Source organism: Anabrus simplex, chromosome 8 (genome assembly GCF_040414725.1).
Source record: "Anabrus simplex isolate iqAnaSimp1 chromosome 8, ASM4041472v1, whole genome shotgun sequence".
Classification (NCBI taxonomy): domain Eukaryota; kingdom Metazoa; phylum Arthropoda; class Insecta; order Orthoptera; family Tettigoniidae; genus Anabrus; species Anabrus simplex.
The window spans coordinates 66,190,193-66,214,000 of record NC_090272.1 but is presented as its reverse complement, the minus strand read 5'-3'; the positions used below and the strand labels follow the sequence as shown (position 1 = coordinate 66,214,000).

Genomic DNA, 23,808 nt, shown 5'->3' with positions numbered 1-23,808 from the left:
TGAATCCCACTGTGGACAGCTTTCCCCTAGGCACCTTGGGCATCAGCAGAACTCTCTCAGCAGTCAGCTTGTGTCGGTCTGGAACAAGCCTCTTTTGCATACATCTTTGAAGTGAAGGTGTGGTCTTACGATTGACCTCGTTTCCTTGCGTGACACACCACATAATAAGGCCTGTGATATTAGTTTCGAGTCTGCACGCCTGATATGACCCAGTTCAAAAATAATCAAGTTGTTCTGTAATCCACCTATTCAACACTTTAATTTCCACTTATATTGGTTACATAAACAGACTATCAGTTAAATGGGACATGTTTCACCCTCAGTTTAGGGCATCTTCAACCTAAAAACAATCTTCAAGAGTACACCTTATATTAATATGGAAGCTAAAAGTTTAGCCAGTTTCTGTAATACAGTACATAAAAATGTGAAAAATGATACATTATACAAACATGTTAATGGAAACACTGTCATTGATGAAACCATAAACAATTTTGTCAGAGACTAAAACTTATTCCGTTAAAAATTCTAATTAAAATGGTTCATTTAAAATTGTTAGTGGAATACCAAAGTGACAATGACATAATGCCAACGACATGAGGGCGTGAAACACAAGCACCAAAATGAATGTCATAAATACAACACGTTCAAGGCCGCTGATGAAATCGTGAGCATAAGGTGAAACTGAAGCATCAGTTGAATTATTGCAGAAGGGGCCCTTAGCACTGGTAGGCAATATTATTGTCTGAGACCTTGTCAGAAAATGTCAGTAGATACTGGAAAATGTTCTATGTTGAAAGCTGGCATTTGCTATCTACTGTTACTTTGGTAGCCGCCCTTCTGTTGGCTCTGAGTCTCGTATTATAACTATTAATGCATACAGCGAGAATTAATTCCACTTTTTCGTGTTTATGAACAGCATCCATATTTTTATTTTTATTTTTCCTCATTATACCATCTTTTGCCCAAGGTAAATCATCAGACAAAATTATTTTATTTATAGATCAGCTGATGTACCCGTGCTTCGCTACGGGATTCTCAGGAAGACTGACTTTGTGGTTTTCCTAAGTGAAGTCAACATAGGTCATTACAAAAACATCAGTAGGAATGTAGCGTTTAAAAGCAATGTTATCACATAAAATACTCCATCAAATGAAAACCTGCACATTTTCTCACTTTTAACGAACAGTACTACGGTACCGATCTAGCAGTCCAAAGTTCCAGAGCTGGAATGACCAAGCTGCAGACAGCCGTGAACACTTCTCTGCCATTATTCCGTTAAATATGCACACTTCTCATTCCAATCAGTACCCCAGAGTAGGGATCGAGTAGCTCAAATGATATGATGAACCAGTGTGTTACGTACCAGTAGTATCGGAAAATTTATGAAACAGAGGAATGGCATGCTAAAGAAGAAAGTTACCGAACTCTCCAGCTACTTCCCGCCAATATTGAGGCAGGCTTTTACACTCGGTACGACCGGACGAATTGGCCGTGTGGTTAGGGGTGCGCAGCTGTGAGCTTGCATCCTGGAGACAGTGGATTCGAACCCCACTATCGGCAGTCCTGAAGATGTTATTCCGCGAATTCCCATTTTCACACCAGGCAAATGCTGGGGCTGTACCTTAATTAAGGCCAAGGCCGCTTCCTTCACACTCATAACCCCTTCCTATCCCATCGTCGCCATAAGACCTAACTGTGTTGGTGCTACGTAAGGCAAATTGTTTAAAAAGTACTCGGTACGCAGCAGTAATCCTATCTATTGGAGATGAGTGGCAACAGAAGATAAACAACATCACAACAAACTCAATCTTATGTTAATTTTAAGGACACTTCCTCTAAAGCATTACTTTGTCAATTTATATATTTTTTATCTAAACAGTGTTATGTGGCTGAAGATGTTGATAATATACGAAACATGTACCACTTTTAACCATTAAATTGTCTTAAGCAATCATTGTATCGACTAGGTGGAAAATAAATAAATACATAATTGTGAATCTATTAAAGTGCGATACGGACCATGAAGCTGATTTTATGTAATCTGTGATATTAGGCGTCTTATACAATTCTTTACAGCATAGACTGTAGTTCCTTATTCTCCGACTTTACATACTGATTTTCATTAAATCCTGTTTACCCATTTTCTCGTGATTCGGCGCTGATAAGGACTTAGTAAAAAAAAAAAAAAAAAAAAAAAAAAAATCGTGAATATCTCTGATCGTAGCCGGTATGGTAAAGTTAAGTACTATTTATCGAAACGACCACTAATAATTATTTGGGAATTAAATTTTAGGCCTACCCCTAAACTACCATTTCATTCAGCGTGAATGAAATTATTTATGGCCTAGATTATAGAGACTTATTCCCCGACTTTGCATACCGATTTGCATTAAGATAGGACCACTAATAACATATTTGAGAATTTCATTGTAGGCCTTTCCCTAAACTACCATTTCACTCTAGCGTGAATAAAATTATTTATGGCTTAGAATGTAGCGACTTATTACCTGACTTTGTATACCGATTTTCATTAAATTCTCTTCAGCCGTTTTCTCGTGATGTGTGTACATACATACAGTCAGAGATTACGGAAAAGTAAAAAGTGCATTTCCTTGTTACGGTGGGCACGGCTGATACGGAAATACCATCCTTTTTAAATTCTGAGCAATGTACAGACAAAACTCTTGTTCTATATATATATATAGATACTGTACTGTAAAGATTTAAAAATACTCCCCTCGTCATCAAAACATTTGATTCAAACTCTGCCTAGGAGTTAACTTGTACTTCTCTCCCATTATCACACTAGAAGAGAAAGTGCATTAAGTATACTGGAATGACAGCTACTGTAAATTGTTTACAGTCCCTCTAGCAAGGCCAATGGTTTCTGAAATTAGAGCTGTTTCTAAAAATTATAGTGAACAAAAGTTTAGGAAGACAGGAAATACAGTCTTGGAATTTTTATAATGAACAGCCACTCAATCAAAACACATGTACTTTACCTTTATTGTATACATATTTTTTTTCTCACATAATATATACATAAATTATGCTTGTCACTATGTATATTGTAACATCTGCTACTGTTCTATTATATACACACATTTATAAATATCAGTCAAACTTAACACAGTGTACAGAGGGTATGTCATTCATAAGCATCCAATACCCATAATATACATTTCAACAACTAAGAACAAAATAATATATAAATTTAACTAGAATTTTTAAAAATCTACATTAAATTTCAACACTAGTGGTATGAAATCTCCTGCATGATAATATTACAATAAAATTGAATGAATGCTCTTTACAGGTATACTAGCAATAAATCCATTTAGTAAGCCATATACAAGAGCAACTGTTGCACGAACTACCAGATCCTCATTCATTTATGCATACTGCTTGAGCAGTTAAGCATATAACCTCTATTCCTTTCCTTTCAGATACAGCACCTACCTGATGCAAGTGCTGTTATCTTTTTCATAAAAGCCAATGTAAAACTTGCAAGCAGTGAAGCAACAAAGAGAGGATGATGTTCACACGCATTTCTCTCAATCATTCACTGCAGAGAGAATATTTCTGAGAAAATACCTAAAATTTAACAATCTAATTATAATAAATAAGAATTAAATTAACAGGAAGGTGGTAAAACAGCTACTATAGTTGGTTAATAAAAAGGGAAAAGAAAAAAAGTAATCAGGTATACACTAGCTGCCTAAAGTCCAGCTCTGGCAACATAACCAAAATGAAATAGTTTCTAAGGAAAAAAATTAAAGTAAATAACTTACATGAAGGCTGCAATTCACATGCAGAGTAGACAAAAAGGACAGATGATTCAAGAAGACAACCTGTTAGAAAGAGGGTGTGCCAACCCATCCAAAAGTACCTTTGTTACCACAGAGTGATGTAATTGAAATCTGTTGAGTTTATAGAGAGGGAAAAAAAAAAAAAAAAAAAAAAATTCACCTTGAAAAATAATGATAATCCCAGAAAATATATCTTCTGAAACACTATAGCTACACAAATGCTACTTTGAAACAATCTGTCTGTAGTGACAGCCTGTGAATAATTAACCAAACAGTGCTGATCTAATCGTGACTACTATAATTAGGGACAGAACAGCATAACATTATCTTAATATTCAGTTCAGTTTGCAGGCAGAGAAAATTAAAACAGCCTCTCAGGGACAATTATGAGTGATGATAAAACATGAGCAAGCTTAAAAACTGAACATTTTCTTCCCTGTACACTTCTGAAGTTGCTGATAACAATCACTACAAACAATCATACAATACTGTTTATATAAAAACATTAAACAATACTTGCAATACATAAAAGGCCTCTTCCTCCACGTCCGAATAATGGAACATCACTCTCTTCAGACAAAAAATTGTAGCAACTACTGTATACTATGATAATAAAGCATGATGGACATCTCTATCAAGTACAGGATTCCCTACAGTAACTCAACACCTTTGTATTAAATTAAATTCATTTTCTTGTTCCTGGTTCACTTGTTTCCCTTTATATTTGGGGACTCGGCAGTGGTATCCATACTTATCAAAAAAGTTAATTGTTTTTGTGGTAAAATACACAGCTGGGTCTATAGTAAACTTTGCTGCATGACAATGTTCTTCTACGATGCAACGAAAACAAACTAGCTTTCCTTACAAAAGGAGTGAATTATTCATTAAAATAAAACTGAAAACTGGCAAGTAAATTAGCTTTTTCCCAAGTTGTGCATTTTCTTACAACCGAGATGAATGCAGCTGATGTCAACATCTACCACAGACCCTGTTATACGTGGGTGATCTTGTTCATGTCGGGAAACACGTGAAGATGTCGAAGCAGCCTTAGAACGATAGAGAGCATCACTAGAGGGAAATGGACTTAGGATCAGCCATAAAACAACTTGGCAGAATCAGAGCTGTTTTGTCCAAACAACACTGTTTTCATAGCTGGAGAACCACCGGTGATGACAGGCAAGCTTCAAGTATCTTGGATCTGTCATTACCACTGATGCCCTAATCGATGACAATGCAGCAATGGATGTCAGGGCGATCACTGATGGGTGTCTTGTGCGACAGATGGATGCCCATATAATTCAAAGGGAAAGTCTTCAAGACTGTCATCAGATCTGCTCTCAAGTATGGACTTGAATGCTGGGCGAGGCAGAAGCGTCACAAGAAGCAAATGCTGCAGTCGTCTGTGGGAGTTACTGTAACTGACAAAGTGTGCAACAAACACATGCAGCCATCCTTTGGTATCACCGATATTGGTGAGAAACTAGGGGAGACACAAATCCGCCAATAAGGGCTCATCAATTACCTTAAGATCATCCTGTATGGAAAGCTCTTGCTATTGCAGTACCAACAAGAGGTCTAAGAGCCAAAACTGCCTTGAGGAAGAAAGAAATCCCAGTGACCCAAACATGGAGGGAATACTCATTATGGATCAGAAGATCCGACCCTGACTGATACTCAGGAATGCCCAAACTACCAACATACAGTGAAACCTCGTTAGTGCGTTGTTCATTAACATGTTTTCCTGCTTAGCACGTCGTAAATTCAAAGTCCCGATTCTCATCGTATTAAATCTATATAAAAATACCTCGCTTATCAAGTCACGAATTTTCGCTATTACCGCTTAGTACAATCACATTTTTTCTAGCCCTGAAATTGCTGTTTGTCATCCCTTGTGGAAGGAACGTGATGTCCAACTCGGGTAAGAGCCCCCCCGGCGGAGTTGTGTGATAGCGAGAAATTACACCTTCGGGAAGTAAGCCATTAACCTCATAAATGCTCAGTTTTCTTGCCGGTTAGCAATGAAACTGCAGAACAATACAATGAGCCTGTTTGTGCTTGTATTTAGCATTCCATTCAGAAGTAGAAAAGTACTTCATGTTTATAGTTGGGCCCACGAGAGTTGAAGCCCGACATTTAGCGCCACCGGCGAGGAAAAGTTGACTAACGCTGCTCGAAAATGGTCTGTTGCTATGGCAATGATAACAGAGATGCTACATTTAAGGATGCTATCGCCACGTGGGTTGTCTTGCTCTCTGTCACTTTTGTGATATTATTTGGAGTAGTACTGTGTTAGTTGTATTAATTGTTTCTGGTTTATGTAATAATTTAAGTGTTTGTTTCCTGAATATTATTTTCGTTGTTAGTTTCATTTTCTTGTAAGTTAATCAGTGGCTAGTGGTGCAGTTCTGTTCTCTATTTAACGTGTGCATTTGTTGAGGTTATTGTAAGTTTAGTGAATATGAAATCTCATATTTATTGGCAATAACGTGTTCTGTCTTAAATGCCGGAATTATTAGCACGAGCGTAGGAAAGGGTCAAAGTTTATTGAATTGCATTAGGCCAACATAGTTGATTAAATATTCAGATTTATGAAAGGGTGATATGCCGCAGACTGAGGTAACTATGACAACGCAGCGTACTTCGTAGTTATACAGTAAAGGGTAGCGAATATTTGATGCGCGATAGCTTACATCTGGAACATAATCGTGTGAAGTTGACCAGCGTGGTGCATATTGTCTTGTGATAGCCTAATTATGGATATGGAAAAGGTTGTGAAATTCCTTGCTAATGAAATCAAAATTAAAGTCTGTCAGCAAGTCGACTGGCATCCACATCTTTAAGCGCGCAGAGTTGGCGTGAATGTTGAAACTCGCACCTTCCAGTTTCAACTCGATCACTCAAATCGGTATTGGTCGGTTGAAGTTTTGTTAGGTTGAAAATGGCGGCCAAAGTCATTCTGTTGCAGTTGCACATGGCCGTGTATAACCTCCAATTCACTGTCCAAGTGTGTGACCAGAAAAATAATTTTTAATAACAAATTAGTCCGAAATAAAAGGCTTCTAACTAACATTTGTTTTAGAAAGTGTGTGATCTGCAATAATACTTTGATATTTTTATGGGACCCGTTCAAATGTTTTCATATTTTTTGTTTGGTGTTTTTAACACTTTCCAGTGCACTATTATTTTATAAGCCCCAGCGGAATAAGTTTTCATATTTGGTCTCATGTTTTTTACACCTTTAAATACTCTTCTCACAGAGTTTTCACTGTACCCACAGATATACGATGTAAAATTCCATTATGTCAGAAAAAAATCATATCTAGTGTTTCCATATCCCTGTTGGATAGTTTTATTCGTGTATTCATTAGTACGTTTTCTCGCTTAACACGTTCTTTTTTCCTTGTCCCCTGCAGAAACGTCTTAACGAGGTTTTACTGTATATAAGCCCAGGAAAAGAAGCGAGATAAGTACAACCTTACCAGAGAACTGAACTTCCACATTCACTCCACTGTTCTGTGTGTCCACTCCAATGTTAAAGCAATCTGCAGTTTGAAATACCAGTTCGACTGATTGATTGATTGACTGATTGTTTTACATAAAAACAATATATATACAATTCTCCACCTTATCAATACGAGTTTATTATACATTACAAATATTCAAGACTAGTTTCGACCCCTATGGGGTCATCCTCAGTTGACAATTGTAAATTGTTCATAAAAACATCACATAGTAAAAGTTAGACTAGTTTAGGCTGATCATTAATGTTTGGTGTGTCTAGTACATGACTAGTGTGCATTGTTCATAAAGACACATATTACCTTACTGCTACTACTATCCAATTTTAAGTTATATAGTATGGAACACAGATATGTTTGTGTAACTCAACAGTGACAAGTTCAAATATTTACAGAATTGGCTGTTGATTAGTCACATGATATAATAGAACACAGGCTTGAACATTTTTGATTTAAGTATCAGTGCAACATCTTGCTTTTGTACATACTAGAAGCTAAATTCATTTTGTAAAGTCATTACATTCTGATTGAAACTTAGTGTGAGGTTAAAATTGAATAAAAATATATGCTAATGTGGACATTAAAATATTGTTAAAATGGGCATATAATCAAAAACAGTGGTATGTATGCCACACATGTCTAGTATAAAAACTCATTACACTGGTGCTGTTAGTGTGCAGTACAGCATATACACTGATTTGGAATAAATGGATTTGTATATATATCGTTCCAACAAAGTGGATCCATAAAAATATAAGATGTATAGGTAATTGGTATTATAATGATCCACTGCAAATTAAGTAATGCTGTTGTTTATCTGAAGATCTATTGGCAGCTACAGATGTTAAAGTTATTAAAAATGTTAATGGAGCATGTTTTCTTCCGTAGACGCGATGTTTAAGATTGGTGGCATTAGTCAAATATGATGAAAGTTATGCGTCTTGGTGCGTTCTGGAAGCTGGTATGTTATGAGAAACCAAGCTTCCAGAACGCACCAAGACGCATAACTTTCATCATATTTGACTAATGCCACCAATCTTAAACATCGCGTCTACGGAAGAAAACATGCTCCATTAACATTTTTAATAACTTTAACATCTGTAGCTGCCAATAGATCTTCAGATAAACAACAGCATTACTTAATTTGCAGTGGATCATTATAATACCAATTACCTATACATCTTATATTTTTATGGATCCACTTTGTTGGAACGATATATATACAAATCCATTTATTCCAAATCAGTGTATATGCTGTACTGCACACTAACAGCACCAGTGTAATGAGTTTTTATACTAGACATGTGTGGCATACATACCACTGTTTTTGATTATATGCCCATTTTAACAATATTTTAATGTCCACATTAGCATATATTTTTATTCAATTTTAACCTCACACTAAGTTTCAATCAGAATGTAATGACTTTACAAAATGAATTTAGCTTCTAGTATGTACAAAAGCAAGATGTTGCACTGATACTTAAATCAAAAATGTTCAAGCCTGTGTTCTATTATATCATGTGACTAATCAACAGCCAATTCTGTAAATATTTGAACTTGTCACTGTTGAGTTACACAAACATATCTGTGTTCCATACTATATAACTTAAAATTGGATAGTAGTAGCAGTAAGGTAATATGTGTCTTTATGAACAATGCACACTAGTCATGTACTAGACACACCAAACATTAATGATCAGCCTAAACTAGTCTAACTTTTACTATGTGATGTTTTTATGAACAATTTACAATTGTCAACTGAGGATGACCCCATAGGGGTCGAAACTAGTCTTGAATATTTGTAATGTAAAATAAACTCGTATTGATAAGGTGGAGAATTGTATATATATTGTTTTTATGTAAAGTAATATCCATCAATACGGAAATGAAACTTATAAACAACACTGACTGATTGTTTGACGATTGATAATGAAAGCAGATAAAAACAAAGTGCACTCTGAGAAAAGATTCTCTAGTAGCTCAGATGCCATGAAACCTGGTTCAGTACTTGTGATGAAAATGCAAGACATTTCCATTATGTGCTTGACACACTACAAAATTACTGTACTCTCTCTATTAAATGTAGTCTACATTGTTTCAACAGTTATTCAAAGACGGCTTTACAGCAATGATTAATTTGGACAAGATTGTATTAGGGACATAATGAAGATAGGAAACATATGTAGCATTTGCCCCATTTAAAAACTTCGCTTTCAGAGATTCAGCAAAACTTCCATTCTTACATTCAAAAACGTTCTTACAGAGATGTACCATAACTAAAATATTTCTTACAGTACCTAGAAAATATTTTCTCCCTTGTAAAATTACTGTGCTGTTTTCATGAACAGATGGTAATTAAAACAGGAGCTTTCCTAATAAGCATGGAAATAATAACATCTTATGCAGAAACACTTGCATGTCGTTTGCTTGGGAGTATAAAATGGACACTAAGAAAATCTCACTAGACTAATCTTGGTCTTTCGTTTACTGTACCGGAATGGTTTTGTTGTTTCTATAATTAACATGTAAAATGTTCTGCAGGCTTCAAATATTATCTCTAACATGGATATATAAAATATGATCATTTGCACAAATATTTGGATGTGGCAAAGATTTCCCCTAAAGCCTACAGTAATATTTAATACAGAATTCAGAAATTTGTGTGAAGAGAAGAAAAAGTAAGATTCCAAGAACAAGCCAATGAAAACCGGTCATAAATAAGATCTTGTTTATATCACTACCTAACATAATGAAATGATTCTCAATGACAATGTACAGTGCAATATAAATTAAAATATAACCAGATATGAAAATACTGCCAGTTAAAATTTGCTTTTTTTTTTTTTTTCCCCTGTGCGAAACTGTAGATTGGATCTACCCCAAGTGTCAGAAGTACTGTACCTGATACCCTGAGAAATACTGGGCTATATTCCAGCATCTGTTTGATATTTGTGCAAGTGTTCGGCGCACTTCAGGTCACATAACAAACACGCACACACATAACATACACGCATGGTTAATACGAAGTGTTCTCATGTAGGGAGCTAACACTGCTGCCCATCACAGGAATGCTTTATTTTACATTTCCATGCGAGTCCTACTCAGCTAACTTGGCTATCAATTCCCAGAAGACAACCAACAGCACCAAAATAACCCTGCAACAAAAAGTGAGTAATATTAAATAACAAAAATGACACAAAGGTAAAATACACACTTTACTGAAAAAAAAAGATGAAAATGGAGACACTTGTCAAGATCTGCATAAGATGTAATAAATAAAAAGCTTTTTTTTTTTTGCTAGGGGCTTTACGTCGCACCGACACAGATAGGTCTTATGGCGATGATGGGATAGGAAAGGCCTAGGAGTTGGAAGGAAGCGGCCGTGGCCTTAATTAAGGTACAGCCCCAGCATTTGCCTGGTGTGAAAATGGGAAACCACGGAAAACCATTTTCAGGGCTGCCGATAGTGGGATTCGAACCTACTATCTACTATCTCCCAGCATATATTTTGAAGTAACTCTGGCAACATAGCACAGTATGCCTGGTTGCAAGTCCCAAACCTGGATAAAGGAGGAGGGTTGCTAGGGGTTACGAAACCACACATAAAAATAAGAAGGGTAAAGAACCTACAATTAAGACTCGGATGAACAGGTGGATACAACAGAAGATGGCTTGTGAGTATCTTGGGCTCCAAATTGGAACATGGAATGTTAAAGTCTCTTTTGACCAGGAATGAGAGCTCTAGCATTAGGAAGAGAGAAGTACAAAGTTGACATAACTGCACTACAGGAAATGAGGTGGAAAAGTGAGAAGGGACTCTGCGATAGGCTTCATGATAAATGATCGGTTGGTGACACTAGTGAAAGACTTCAATTAGTACGACAATTTCCTACCTTGCTATAAAATGCAATACAATAGCAAACACTTTAAAATGAATAGATTGGTCTTCCAAAGCTTTGTTGAATCCTTCAAGATATTTGAGAAACTGAGATATAATATAAATTTCAGCATTTCTCATTCTCCTATGAACCTTTTTACTGTGTACTGAATCTTAACAAATGTTCTCAAAGATTGCCAAATAGAATGAACTCAACAACAAGCAATCCGGTAATAGCCAACAATAGACCATCCCAAACGTATAGTGTTATGCAGCTGAAAATTATTGCCTGTCACAAGAATGCAAATCTTTGTTTCCATATGCTAATTGCTACCTCCATGTGAGAGGGAGGGAGTTCTCCGACTTTCTTCTCAGTGTTTAAACAGCGTTTAACGTGAGCAAAAATACCGTTGAGCTTGGAGGATGCAGCAGCATTGGTAGAGAATGGGCACAACTTGAGTTACACTGCCTGACAAAAAAAATTGAAGCACATAGAAGAAATGGTCAGATGTAAATGTAACTTTGTACACATACCATCAGCGGGTATGTAAATGATTTAGAGTTCCACACCAGGCAAATGCTGGGGCTGTACCTTAAGGCCACGGCCGCTTCCTTCCCACTCCTAGGCCTTCCCTATCCCATAGTTGCCATAAGACGTGTGAAAATGGGAAACCGTGGAAAACCATCTTCAGGGCTGCTGACAGTGGGATTTGAACCCACTATCTCCTGGATGCAAGTTCACAGCTGCACGTCCCTAACCGCACGGCTAACTCACCCGGTTAAAAAAGGGAGAGAGGATACAATATGCTGAACTCTATACTGAAAGGTCTACTACTGGCCCAGATATGATGCATTAACATTGACAAAGTTCGGCTCCATGGCTAAATGGTTAGCGTGTTGGCCTTTGGTCACAGGGGTCTCGAGTTTGATAACCATAATTGGTTAATTCTGCTGGCACGAGATCAGATCCCCGGATGGACAAGAAAGTGTGTAGAGGAGACGTGAAGAAAGGTACTGTCCATCCAACTTTTCTTCACGGATAGCTTTCAATAGCCGTTTTGTAATGGTTTACAGAGGCATTCTCCTTGGCTGTCAGAACAGATCTCATCTTTGTGGAAGGTGGGTCACTTACAGCCCATTACTAAAAAATAATAAATCCTGCACCATTCATCTGAGTGAAAAGAAATGAACTGTCCTAGAACAATGTTAAATTTGATTACAAAGAAGGGTGAATTTATCAAGTTTTTTAAAATCCCACAAAATAATATGCTGTAAACTCTCATTTCTCCCAATGAAAATTGCTCTGAATATAACACACATAAGTCAGCAATTGATTTTAATAAAATGAGTCACTTTCTTTGCAAAATCTGAAGTGTTGCATTTTTATTTTTTTGCTCATTAGTGTAAGTTATTTAGAATTTCAATAATAATAATAATAATAATAATAATAATAATAATAATAATAATAATAATAATAATAATAATGTTACTTGTTTTACATCCCAAAAACTACTTTTATGGTTTTTGGAGACGCCGAGGTGCCGTAATTTTGTCATGCAGGAGTTCTTTTACATGCCAATGTGCCATTTCACTGTTAGGAATGAACATCTTGGAAAAAAAAATGGACGCTATGCCGCGAGAAAATTAGACGAGACACACAAATTTAATCGCCAATGTCGAGAAGATTGTATTCATATCAGGAATAAGCCGAGAAATAGTATCAAGAAGGTGGTGAAAAAGAATGAAGGATACAGGATTGTTACAAATTTATGATTACAAAAAAATTCCAGAAGAAATCATCTCAAGCTGCACGGTACAACATATTGCTACATAAAGAAGACGGCATTGACAGTAAATGCTCGAATAGAAAATAATATGGAATAACATCAAGAGAAAATAGCAAGGCTACAGGAATATTGTGTAGAATCGTGTGTTAATAAGTTGAGAAATTGAAACGACTTGTTGAGAATTGTTACGTAACTGGCTACATCACAAGACACCACGCAGAAGTAGCAGATATCATTCAAAGTCACTTGCAAGAAAATAATAAAAACTACGGCAATTGAAAAGAAGATATAGAAAGCTAAATCGAATTATAATTGAGAATTTCGTAGACATATTAGTAGTCTGCAAGACGTTAGCTGGATTTAATTGAAAGAAGCATTCTTTCCAATACGTTTATGAATGTTAGAAGGCTTTGAATACCAAGATGACGAAACTGACCATGTTTATCTGTATTTTTATCCTAACTGCACAAGAAATAGCCAGCATCATGCACTAAGAAGACAAAGGCTGACTGTCTGGAAATGGTCACCTGAAGTCGATGGAGCTATCCCAAGATGACGGAGAAGGAGGGATGACCTGCCCATACGTTCCCAGAGACCGACACAATGTAGCAGATGTATCTGACTAGATGTCCTAAAGCATCTGGACACACCATTGAGGGAATACAGGGAAGAAAAGATAAGTCGATTGATATATTATTACAGTAAGTAACTTAAATAGCTTGTTTTGAAAAGTGCCATTTTCTAATTGCATATAAAATATAATTGTGCAGTGCTGTCATTGATTTAATTCAAGAAGAGTGAATTCATATGTGAAATAGCATTGATATAAGGACGTAGGAGGATAATAGGTAGTCATCTAACTAAAAATGACAATCCTTTGGTTAGGAAGTATTTGATCAGTGATAATAGAGTTATGCGTTCGTAATGCTGTATATTTTAAGTAAGAGGTTAATTTATTTCAGTTGTGAATATTATACTGACATTGTGGTTAACGTTATGATTGAGTTAGGGTGTTATACCACAAAATGGAGATGATGCGGTACGATATACAGGTTATATAGAAGACATATGAGCAATATGAATTGAATCTGAAGAAAATTGAGAAGGAAATGGAATATATAAGCGGATAAATGATAGTTATAAATTCATATGCGTCAAGTTAAGATATATATTAGGGTTATTGAATGAAGGAAGAGATATGATTCAGAAAATATGAAACAGATGTTATATATATGAAGAATGGTTGCATAATAAGAGTAATTAAGGTGGTGATTACTATTTCGTTGAGAGAGAAGAGATGGATATATTTTAATGGTGATATTAAGTCAGTTGACGCAATTTAAGGTTAAGAATGAATGTATTTAATTCCATAACATATATTAATCCTTCTGTATTCCACATCCAGCATTAAATATGATCCATGTAGTTTACATATGTCGGACAGGTACTGGTATATAATCAAAATGAATCCATACAGGGAAGAGTGAGTGGAATTAGCCCACATTATCCAGAATTCTTAACCACAATCATGTTTATTCTAATAAACAGATTTAGAATGCTTAATTGCTCATTCCAATGATATCACTGAAGAGGTTCTCCATAGTCAGATGATGAAGATACGGATTATTAAAATCTTCTTAGATGACAGACCACCGAATTTCCAGAAATGATATTGAATAAGGTGTTATAAGTTATTGGTGACACGCTAACAGATCGCACATGATACAAGTAATTGGCACTTAACTTTATTTTAGAATTTATTTTTATTTTTGGTAAATGATCTACATAATGATTGGTGATGGTATTTTAAGATGAAACGATGTTAAATGACATCTTTTATCTTTTCTTCCTTGAAATTTTGAAGATAAAAGCCAATGAATCTGAAATACTCGAGAAATGAAGAAGAAGACTAATGTTTTCCTTGTACTAACGATTAGTGATGGTGATATAAAGCATGATTATAAAATACTGACAGCTACATGCAGGCAAAAAGACTGATAACTTCTGAATAGATCAGCAATATATTATACAAAATTTTAGGAAGAGAATTTAGGGAATTATTTTGTGTTTAAGCAGAGAAATGAATAACCTAAACGTGATTTTAATTTTTAAATGTCATAATGATGAACATCTCTAGATTATTTTCTACTTTTCAACAGAAGCAATGTACAGTACATAGTCAAGATTTATTTTTTTTTATATCAAAGATCTTTGAACATATTTATATACTAAGTAGATTAGTTAGGTGAGGTAATAGTCAGATTTTAACAAAATATTCAACTTCTATTCTATTAAAGATGATTTAATTTAATAAAGTAATATTTGATGAATTTATCCATTCTTTTAATGGTATCTTAGGTTAAATAAGTACTTATAAACATCTGTAGATTAAGTATGATAGATATTTATGAAGCGTTATGGATGAAATCGCGAGATGGAGACGTCCAACGAACTAATTTGATGCAAATTTAGCCGTTTAGCACACCTGTCGACTTTACTCTCGGAACCTACGACCCGAAAGAGATACTTGATAGATAATGATGAATTGAGCTAGTCAGGATTTCTTTCGGGCCCGACCTGGACGCGGGAATGGCGCACCAATAAACGTACCCAGATGAGGCTGATGTACCGTATTTCTCCAAATCCAAGACCACCCTGAATGCAAGATGACCTCCACTTTTTCCTTTAAAAAAATTAAATCAGGCTTAAAATGTGCTTTGTAAAATCATATGAATGCCTTTCTTGTACAGTACGCATTTTAAGACTATCTTCGTCTTCACGCCAAAGCCGAACATTGGCTTTAGTTATGCTTTACTTTATTGCGGCTGCACAATTATTCTTTATTTCCGTGGGTTTAATAACCATTAACTTAAAATTGGCATCATAATATCGAGGAGAACCCATTGAAAATTTGCCGGCAATACCCGTTCCACATATCTTCATAATACGACGATTCACCACAAAAATATTCCTGATGTCTATAAAACTTAATTTTACTAAGGGACAAGTACAGTAGGCACGTTATAACACTGCCACTGAGTAACCGTGGCCTTTCTAAGAATCCGAAGGCTCGCATGTTTTGATGTCATTCTGCAGATTTGATAAACTTTTTGTAGAGGCTAATAGAATGTCATTCTCTCTTCACCATTTCCCAAGATCCAGTGACATTATACAGAGGCATTGTGCAACCAGTCGTCGTGGCTAGCAATGTATAATAAAGAAGTGGACGTTGACTGTCAACGAGTTTTGTGTGTGAGCGTGTGGGGGATGAAAAGAGCAGTGTGGTTACCTTGGTAGCTGCCAGTGATGTTCATTATTGTTAGGTCACAAATGCAAGACGAGCCTTGATTTTTTACACGAGATTCTGAGAAAACGTTGTCTTGGATTCAGAGAAATACGGTATTTCAGCACCTTCAAATACCACCGGACTGAGCCACGATCGAACCTGCCAAGTTGGGGTCAGAAGGCCAGTCTCAACAGTCTGAGCCACTCAGCCCGGCTTAGAATTCCTGAATCAAATATTAAAAACATACCATAATATCACACCACTCCAGGTACATTAATATGCAGCAGCTCTAAAACGTTGATGAGTATTATAAGATGTTAACATTCTGATCCAAGCATGTACCATATCTTAGAATCTGCAAAATGTTTCAGAAGGGGGGGGGGGGGGGGGAATTGAAGATTTCAAGCTAAGTGAAAAATCGAGAAAGCAACATTCAAAACGTAGAAAATATTACAAGATTTAGGAAACATTAATATGATGCTGCTTGCTGTTTAAAGGGGCCTAACATCTAAGGTCATTGGCCCTAAACATTAATATACAAAATATAACATATCAGAAAAAAAAAAGAGCAAAATATCTCACCTCATGTTCCAAAAACAAAGCCTTAAGTGTGCTGTGAGACCAATATTCCATAGCATGAGCTAATAGCTTCATTGAGATGGGATTCACTCGCAGAAAGTTGCCCACAAATACAACCTATTGAAAAACACACAGAAAAATTTTTCATTAATTCAAAATGATTAAAGTACTGATATATGCAACATTTTTGCTAGCAATACATAAAAGAAAATTATACAAGTATTAAGGCAGTGAGTGGTAGGACGTACAGTAGAAGTCCGTTATAGTGAGAATTCACAACGGCGAAAAATTTGCTCGCTATAATGGATTGTCGGTATAACAGATTTTTCGCAAAAGTCAGGAAAACACCATACACATTAAAATCAGTATGAAACGGCAATCAGTTTGTTCAAAACTTGTGTTTTTGCAAATGATATCCACACTATGGCTTACTCATTTTTTATATTTCAAAATCTGATACTACATGAAAGTGTATGTATAATTTCATTCTGAAAAAAATATAATATCACTCCAGAGGCCTCTGTGGCAAACATTCCAGTTTTCTTCTTCAAAAATGATAACCACCTCGCTACAAATTTACATGGGAACAGCCTTTCCAAAATTCAACTAGACGCGAGAAAATATAAACTATCCCTAGGATCAGTGATGTATTCTGCCATATCTTGAGGTATATCACATTCTTACTTAATTAATATATATAATATAACATTAAAATTAAGCAATCGTTTACTTCAGTCTTTATTTCTAACGACTTAACAACTGCTATCAGCTACGTTATTTATGCTTTATTATGAAAATGTGTTATCCACTTTCAGTTTGAATTTTCTTTTAGAGAACAGCAGTTGACAGGTATTACTAATCGACTCCAACATCACCTTCGAATATCGACTAGAGAGCTCGCAAGTGTACATAACGAGAAAGGAGAAAGCGATACGGTACCGAATATGATCAATCGCATTTTGTTGCAAATGTTTCAGTTTTCTAATTCAAACAGCATCACCTAACCTAACTTAACCGTATTATATGTACAGTAGAGCCTCGCTCAACCGACCTTCGCTTATCCGACATTCCGTGTTATCCAACACTGGTAGGCTTAATTTGAACTTTAGGTGGAGGCAATTTTGGGACACCCGGTGTGGAGGGTGCGACCATGGGACAAGCACTGGCAGTCATGCGGTAGGATTGTTCAGTGTATTATTGGTTGGGCGCGTATGTTATAGTTTTCATATCCTCTGTATGGCAAGTAAACAGAAGAAAGTGATTGTTTCTGTGGAAGACAAGTTGAGTGGGTTAAAGAGACTGGACAAAGGGGAAACTTTTCAAAAAGTGCCTTAAGATTATGGTGTTGAACGTGTTACAAAGGGAGACTGGAAACATAAGAGGGAAGAAATTGAAAAGTGGGGCTCTACCAGAGCAACAAGTGATGCACTGAAAATTTAAAAAAATGATAATAAATGTGAGTACGAAAAAGTAAGTGAAGTACTATTTCTTTGGTTCGCTCAACACCTGGAAAAGGGCTTGTCAATCTGGCCCCGTTCTGCAAGAAATAGGAGTGTATTTCCAGAAGGAGTTTAATGAAAGGGACCCTAATTTTACTGCCAGTGCTGGGTGGCTTGATCGCTGGAAAAAACGGTATGGCATTGGGCATCTTAATATGTGTGGAGAAAAACTGTCAGCTAAATCCGATGAGGTTGTGAAATTTACAAAGGAATTTCAAAAAGTAATTCTTGCTGAAAGATTAACCGGTGATGAGATTTTTAATTGTGATGAGACTGGGCTGAATTTCAAGATGCTGCCATCAAAACTCTCGCAGCCCAAGCCAAGACGTCTGCACCTGGCTACAACGTAGTAAGGAAAGAGTTACTGTTCTTCATCATCATCCTAAACCATCTTCAGTTTCCCGGGTGTGGTATATGAGCCTCCTCCATCTCATCCTGTCCTTGTACCATTCTTCCTCCACCAACCTGTCCCAATCATGACCTCTCAGCTTTACATCACTCTTAACTAAATCTATCTATTTCCTTCGTGGCCTTCCCACAGGTCGTCTTCCTTCTACCTTTCTGTCAAATTCCTTCCTTGCAGTTCTATTTACTGGCATCCTCTTCATGTGACCAAACCACTTCAGTCTTGATATCTGAATCTTATTTAGGAGAGAATTGTCTATTCCTACTTCTTCTCTAATTTTCTCATTCCTAATCTTGTCTTTCCTGGTTTTCTGGATCATAGTGCGTAGGAATTTCATTTCAGCTGCCTGAAGTTTGGAATTATCTCTATTGGTCAGTGTTGTGGTTTCGAGACTGTATGTAAGAATTGGTGTATAATAGGACTTGTACAATGTCATTTTTGTTTTCATGGGTATTTGCTCATCCCACAGCAGGTGTCTTACCTGGTGGTAGAATTGGTTACTGTTCTTGCCTGTAGTAATATTACTGGGAACTTAAAAGCAAAATTGCTTATGATCGGTAAAGCAAAGAAGCCTAGGGCATTTAAAAATATTTCCGTTAATGCTCTTCCAGTCCATTACATGAATCAGAAGGCTGTCTGGATGTCTGCTGACTTCTTAAAAGACTGTTCTTTACACAGTTTGTTCCAGATGTAGAAACATTTCTAGCTTCAAACAATCTCCCTAGAAAAGCTCAAATGAAGAGCAACTTAGAAATGGTGACATGAAAGTCATGATCCTCCTTCCTAACATGACGTCATTATGCCGCCAATGGACCAAGGTGTACTGGAAACATTGAAGAGGAAATATCGGCGGAAACTCCTTTCTTCCCTGACAGAGAAAATGGTCAATGGCAAGGACATGATAGAAAAGTTAAAGCGAAACAACATGAATGACGTGGCATATTGGATAGCGAAGTCTTGGAAAAAGTTGAAACGGCGACGTTAATAGAGCAAATGCCTGAAAAGCCTTACATCTGATCTGTTTTCTGACATGCTCTATTGGTGGAAAAATATCTAATTCCCTCTTTGGGAACTTAGAATTTCCATTCGGAATTGCTAGGCAGGCAATAGTTCCATTGTGGAGTTTTATCTCCCGTATGCAGTTGTCAGACTGTGCCTCTTATATAGGCTTCTGATAAGTTCACCTGCATACACCCCACTCTGATGAGTCTAGTGTCAGACCTAAGACGAAACACTGGTTAATAGAGCAAACGCCTGAAAAGCCTTATATCTGATATGTTTTTTTAACAAGTTAACAACTGTTATCAACCACGTTATTTACGTATTTATTATTAAAACAAGTTCGGTTCTCCTCTTTCATTTCTGATTTTCTTTACGGGACAGCAGTTGACGAGTATTACTAATCGACTCCAAGATCGCTTTCGAATGGCTACGAGAGAGCTCAATAGTGCACATAGCGAGAAAACTATACCGTACCAAAGATGATCGATCGCGTTTTGTAGCAAATGTTCCAGTTTTCTTATTCAAACAGTGTTATCTATCCTAACTTAACCGTACTATATGTATCACGAAAACATATTTCAGGTGCCTGTAGAGAAATGATGACCTTCTCGCTATAAATTTACATGATAATAGCCTTTCCAAAATTTAATCAGACACAAGAAAATATAAAACTAACCTCTGAAATCAATGATGCACTCTGCCATATCTTGAGGTCTATCCCATTATTATTTAATTGCAGTATTTATCATTAAAATTAAGCAGTCGTTTACCTGAGCCTTTATAACTGGTTAACAACTGTTATTGGACACGTTATTTACGCATTTATTACAAAAACATGTTCTTGCCTTTCATTTCCATTTTTCTTTATGGAACAGCAGTCGACAGTTATTATTAATCGACTCCGACATCGCCTTCGAATGTCGACGAGAGAGCTCGCTAGCGGACATAGCGAGAAAACAACACCAAAAATAATCGATCGCATGCAATATAATTGCAGGGTGCATAAATATCAGAAACGGAAAAATCACTTGCTTAACCACTTGTGATAACAGATGCATCAATGATAGGGCTCTCGTTGTAACTGAGGGATAATACACAGTTTACTATAGGAATACTGAAGGGGCTGGCAAAAACTGTCATTATAATGGGGTTCTCGTTATATGCCGTGCTTATGTGCCTTCGGGCTGAACAGCGGTCGCTTGGTAGGCCAAGGCCCTTCAAGGGCTGTAGTGCCATGGGAGGGGGTTACAAATGTTTTGCCATAATCCTGCATATGTGCTTAGTTGTAAAAAGTAATCTGAAGGATTACTGGTCAACATCTCCTATTTTGCAGACAACATTTGTTGGCAAGCTACTGTCACATGACAGATTCAAAATGATCATGTCTATGCTGCATTTGAACGACGACACATACCTCGTGATCAACCAGCTCATGATCCTCTCCACAAAGTTAGGCCATATTTCGATTCTCTGGTGAAACAGTTTAGTGGTAGAATTGTCCCATCTGAAAATCTGACCGTCGATGAGGGAATTTGTGCCTTTCGTGGTAGAATACACTTTCGTATGTACATGAAGAACAAACCAGAGAAGTATGGAATAAAGTTGTTTGTTGTATGTGAATGTAATTCAGGTTATGCTTTGAATATTGAAGTGTACTCTGGTTGTGGAAATGACTATTCGATTGTTTCTCTGTTCGAAAGGTTGTTGTCCGATTATTTTCGCAGAGGCCATAGTGTATATATGGACAGATTTTACACTAGTCCAACTGTTGTGCAATATTTATGGGATCGAGATACCTTAGGTATAGGGACTGTAATGCTCAACAGGAAAGAGATGCCTAAAGGTTTAACTGCTGCTAAATTGAAGAGGGGAGAGTTGAATTTCCATCATAGATCCAACATGATGGTCTGCAAATGGAAAGACACGAAGAGATGTCGCTATTCTATCTTCAAAACATGGATGTACAGCTTCTGAAGTGACAGTGAGGGCAAAGGGCTGTAAAGGAAAGGTTGTGGTGAAGCCAAATGCTATATAGGACTATAACGCAAATAAACCTGGAGTGGACCGTAATGACCAACTTGTAGCCTACTATCTATTCAAGAGGAAAACGATGAAGTGGTGGAAGAAGCTGTTTTTTTCATCTCTTCATTCGAGGCGTAGTGAATAGCTACATACTATTCAAGAAAATTGGAAGAAACCGACCATACACTTCCCTTGAGAAATTCATGTGTGTCGTTGGTGAGACACTACCTTTGGTAGCAGGGGAGGAATTTGTTGCCATGGACATTGGAACAACAATAGACCAACTCACCGGAAGGCATTTTGGGAGAAAAATCCCACCAACAGAGAACAAGGCCAGACTATGTAGAAGCTGCAAAGTGTGTGGGGACAGAAGCAAGAAGGCAAATGGTAAATGGGCCAGGAAGGAGACAACATATTATTGCCCACTTTGTGATGTAGGACTTTGCATGCCAGATTGTTTCAAAATTTACCACACAAAGGCAAATTATGTTTAGAAGACTGTATTTTCTCTTGCTCAGAAGTCTAAATGGAACAATACTTTTACATCTGAGTAACTTTTGACAAAATTTTTCGATTAAAATAAATTTCATAAGAGCTCCCATTTTCATTATTGTAATTATTAGTTATTATTGAAAAATTATTATTTTTATATCGCACTCATTATTGCTGTTGTTTTATAATTGCAATGCACATTTTATATTATCAAAATAGGGTAAATATAACAGTTATTTCAGACAACTGTACTATCTTAGTTATCCGTCACTTTTTTCCATTCGCAAAATATAGTATAATATATAAACAATTTTAAAATCTGAAGTGATAGTTGACATGATACAAACAGCGTTTTTCAAAACTAGATGCTCAAACAAGCACAAAGAAAAAAAGAATCACGCAAATATCTCCTATGGTACAGAGATATAATGTTTTAAAAATCCTTAAAAATGCCCAGTCCAGAACATATGTTAGGGATATTAAGACCCATACTGGAATGGGTTAAAGGCTTTTCTGATGTCGAAAAACACTATGCAGGCGTCGTGTTTGTTCACTTTAGGCGAACATAAAAACCACATCTAATATTGACGTATTTAGATGTGTACCTGGGGAGTTACTGAATCCCCTCTGGTTCTGACTGAAACAAATGTACTGACGAAACCTTTGGTCTAGTATTCTTTCAATTACCCTCCGATGGTTATTGGATGCCAGTTAGCTGGGCAATCATTGTCTCACTGTGAATGAGAACTGTCTTGGTTCTTTTCAGAGCAGACAGTATAAAGCTGGTTTGCAGCATTCTAGTACCAATCAACAAAATGATTTTATAGGCAAGTCCATTCTTAATTGTCGTACAATAATGAGATCGTGACCACTGCCCGTGTCTACTGAAATTCTTTTTATTGCAGAGTATCTCTTCATTGGTGACATTGTCTACCCATGAGATCTTGAACATTTTGCATACATCCATATTTCAATGGCCAGCAGTTGGTTCACTGACAGTCCTTTAGTATCCATTCTTTGACATAGTAAAGCAGCACCGGGTTACACATAACACTTCACAACACACCAAGTTTTGAATCCGAGGTCATGGCTGTACCCGAGATGTAGTCATTTCAGAAACTCACTTATTGCAGTACTGATTCTGGTTCTGATTTCTACATCCAAATCCCATTCTTGTGTTAGATAGTATCCCAGACTCTTAAAATGTAACATCCTTTCAATGGTTTCAGCAGTGATAACAGCACTGATTGTCTACTTGCTGATTACCATGATTATTGCTTTCTGGATGTTTATTTTAAGGCTGAACTCCTTGCTTGATCGATGCCTGATTGATCACAGTAGCACCTGACAAGTGCTAATTTAAGCTAATGAATGGTATAGGGGATCGTGTACGACATTATCGATGAAAGAATCTTATGTTATTTTGACGATGAAGGAAGAACATTGTTTTACACATTGCTTTTTTACAAGTTGCTTTACATCACACCAACAAAGATAGGTCTTATAGGAAAAGGCTAGGAGGGGGAAC

At 36.6% G+C, this 23,808-nt stretch overlaps 1 protein-coding gene across 3 annotated transcripts in view; it reads right to left on the bottom strand.

The window, feature by feature from the left end:
* Positions 1-10,158: 10,158 nt before the first annotated feature.
* fbl (pantothenate kinase 3 fbl) overlaps positions 10,159-23,808 on the bottom strand; it is a 104,948-nt gene continuing 91,298 nt past the window's right edge. For all 3 annotated transcript variants that reach the window (XM_067152262.2, XM_067152260.2, XM_067152261.2), the window contains 2 exons: positions 16,863-16,976; positions 10,159-10,485 (listed from right to left, as the gene is read on the bottom strand). In XM_067152262.2, the coding sequence (XP_067008363.2) occupies positions 10,432-10,485; positions 16,863-16,976 (168 nt within the window). In that variant the 3' untranslated portion in view covers positions 10,159-10,431. The remainder of the gene's footprint in view (positions 10,486-16,862; positions 16,977-23,808) is intronic.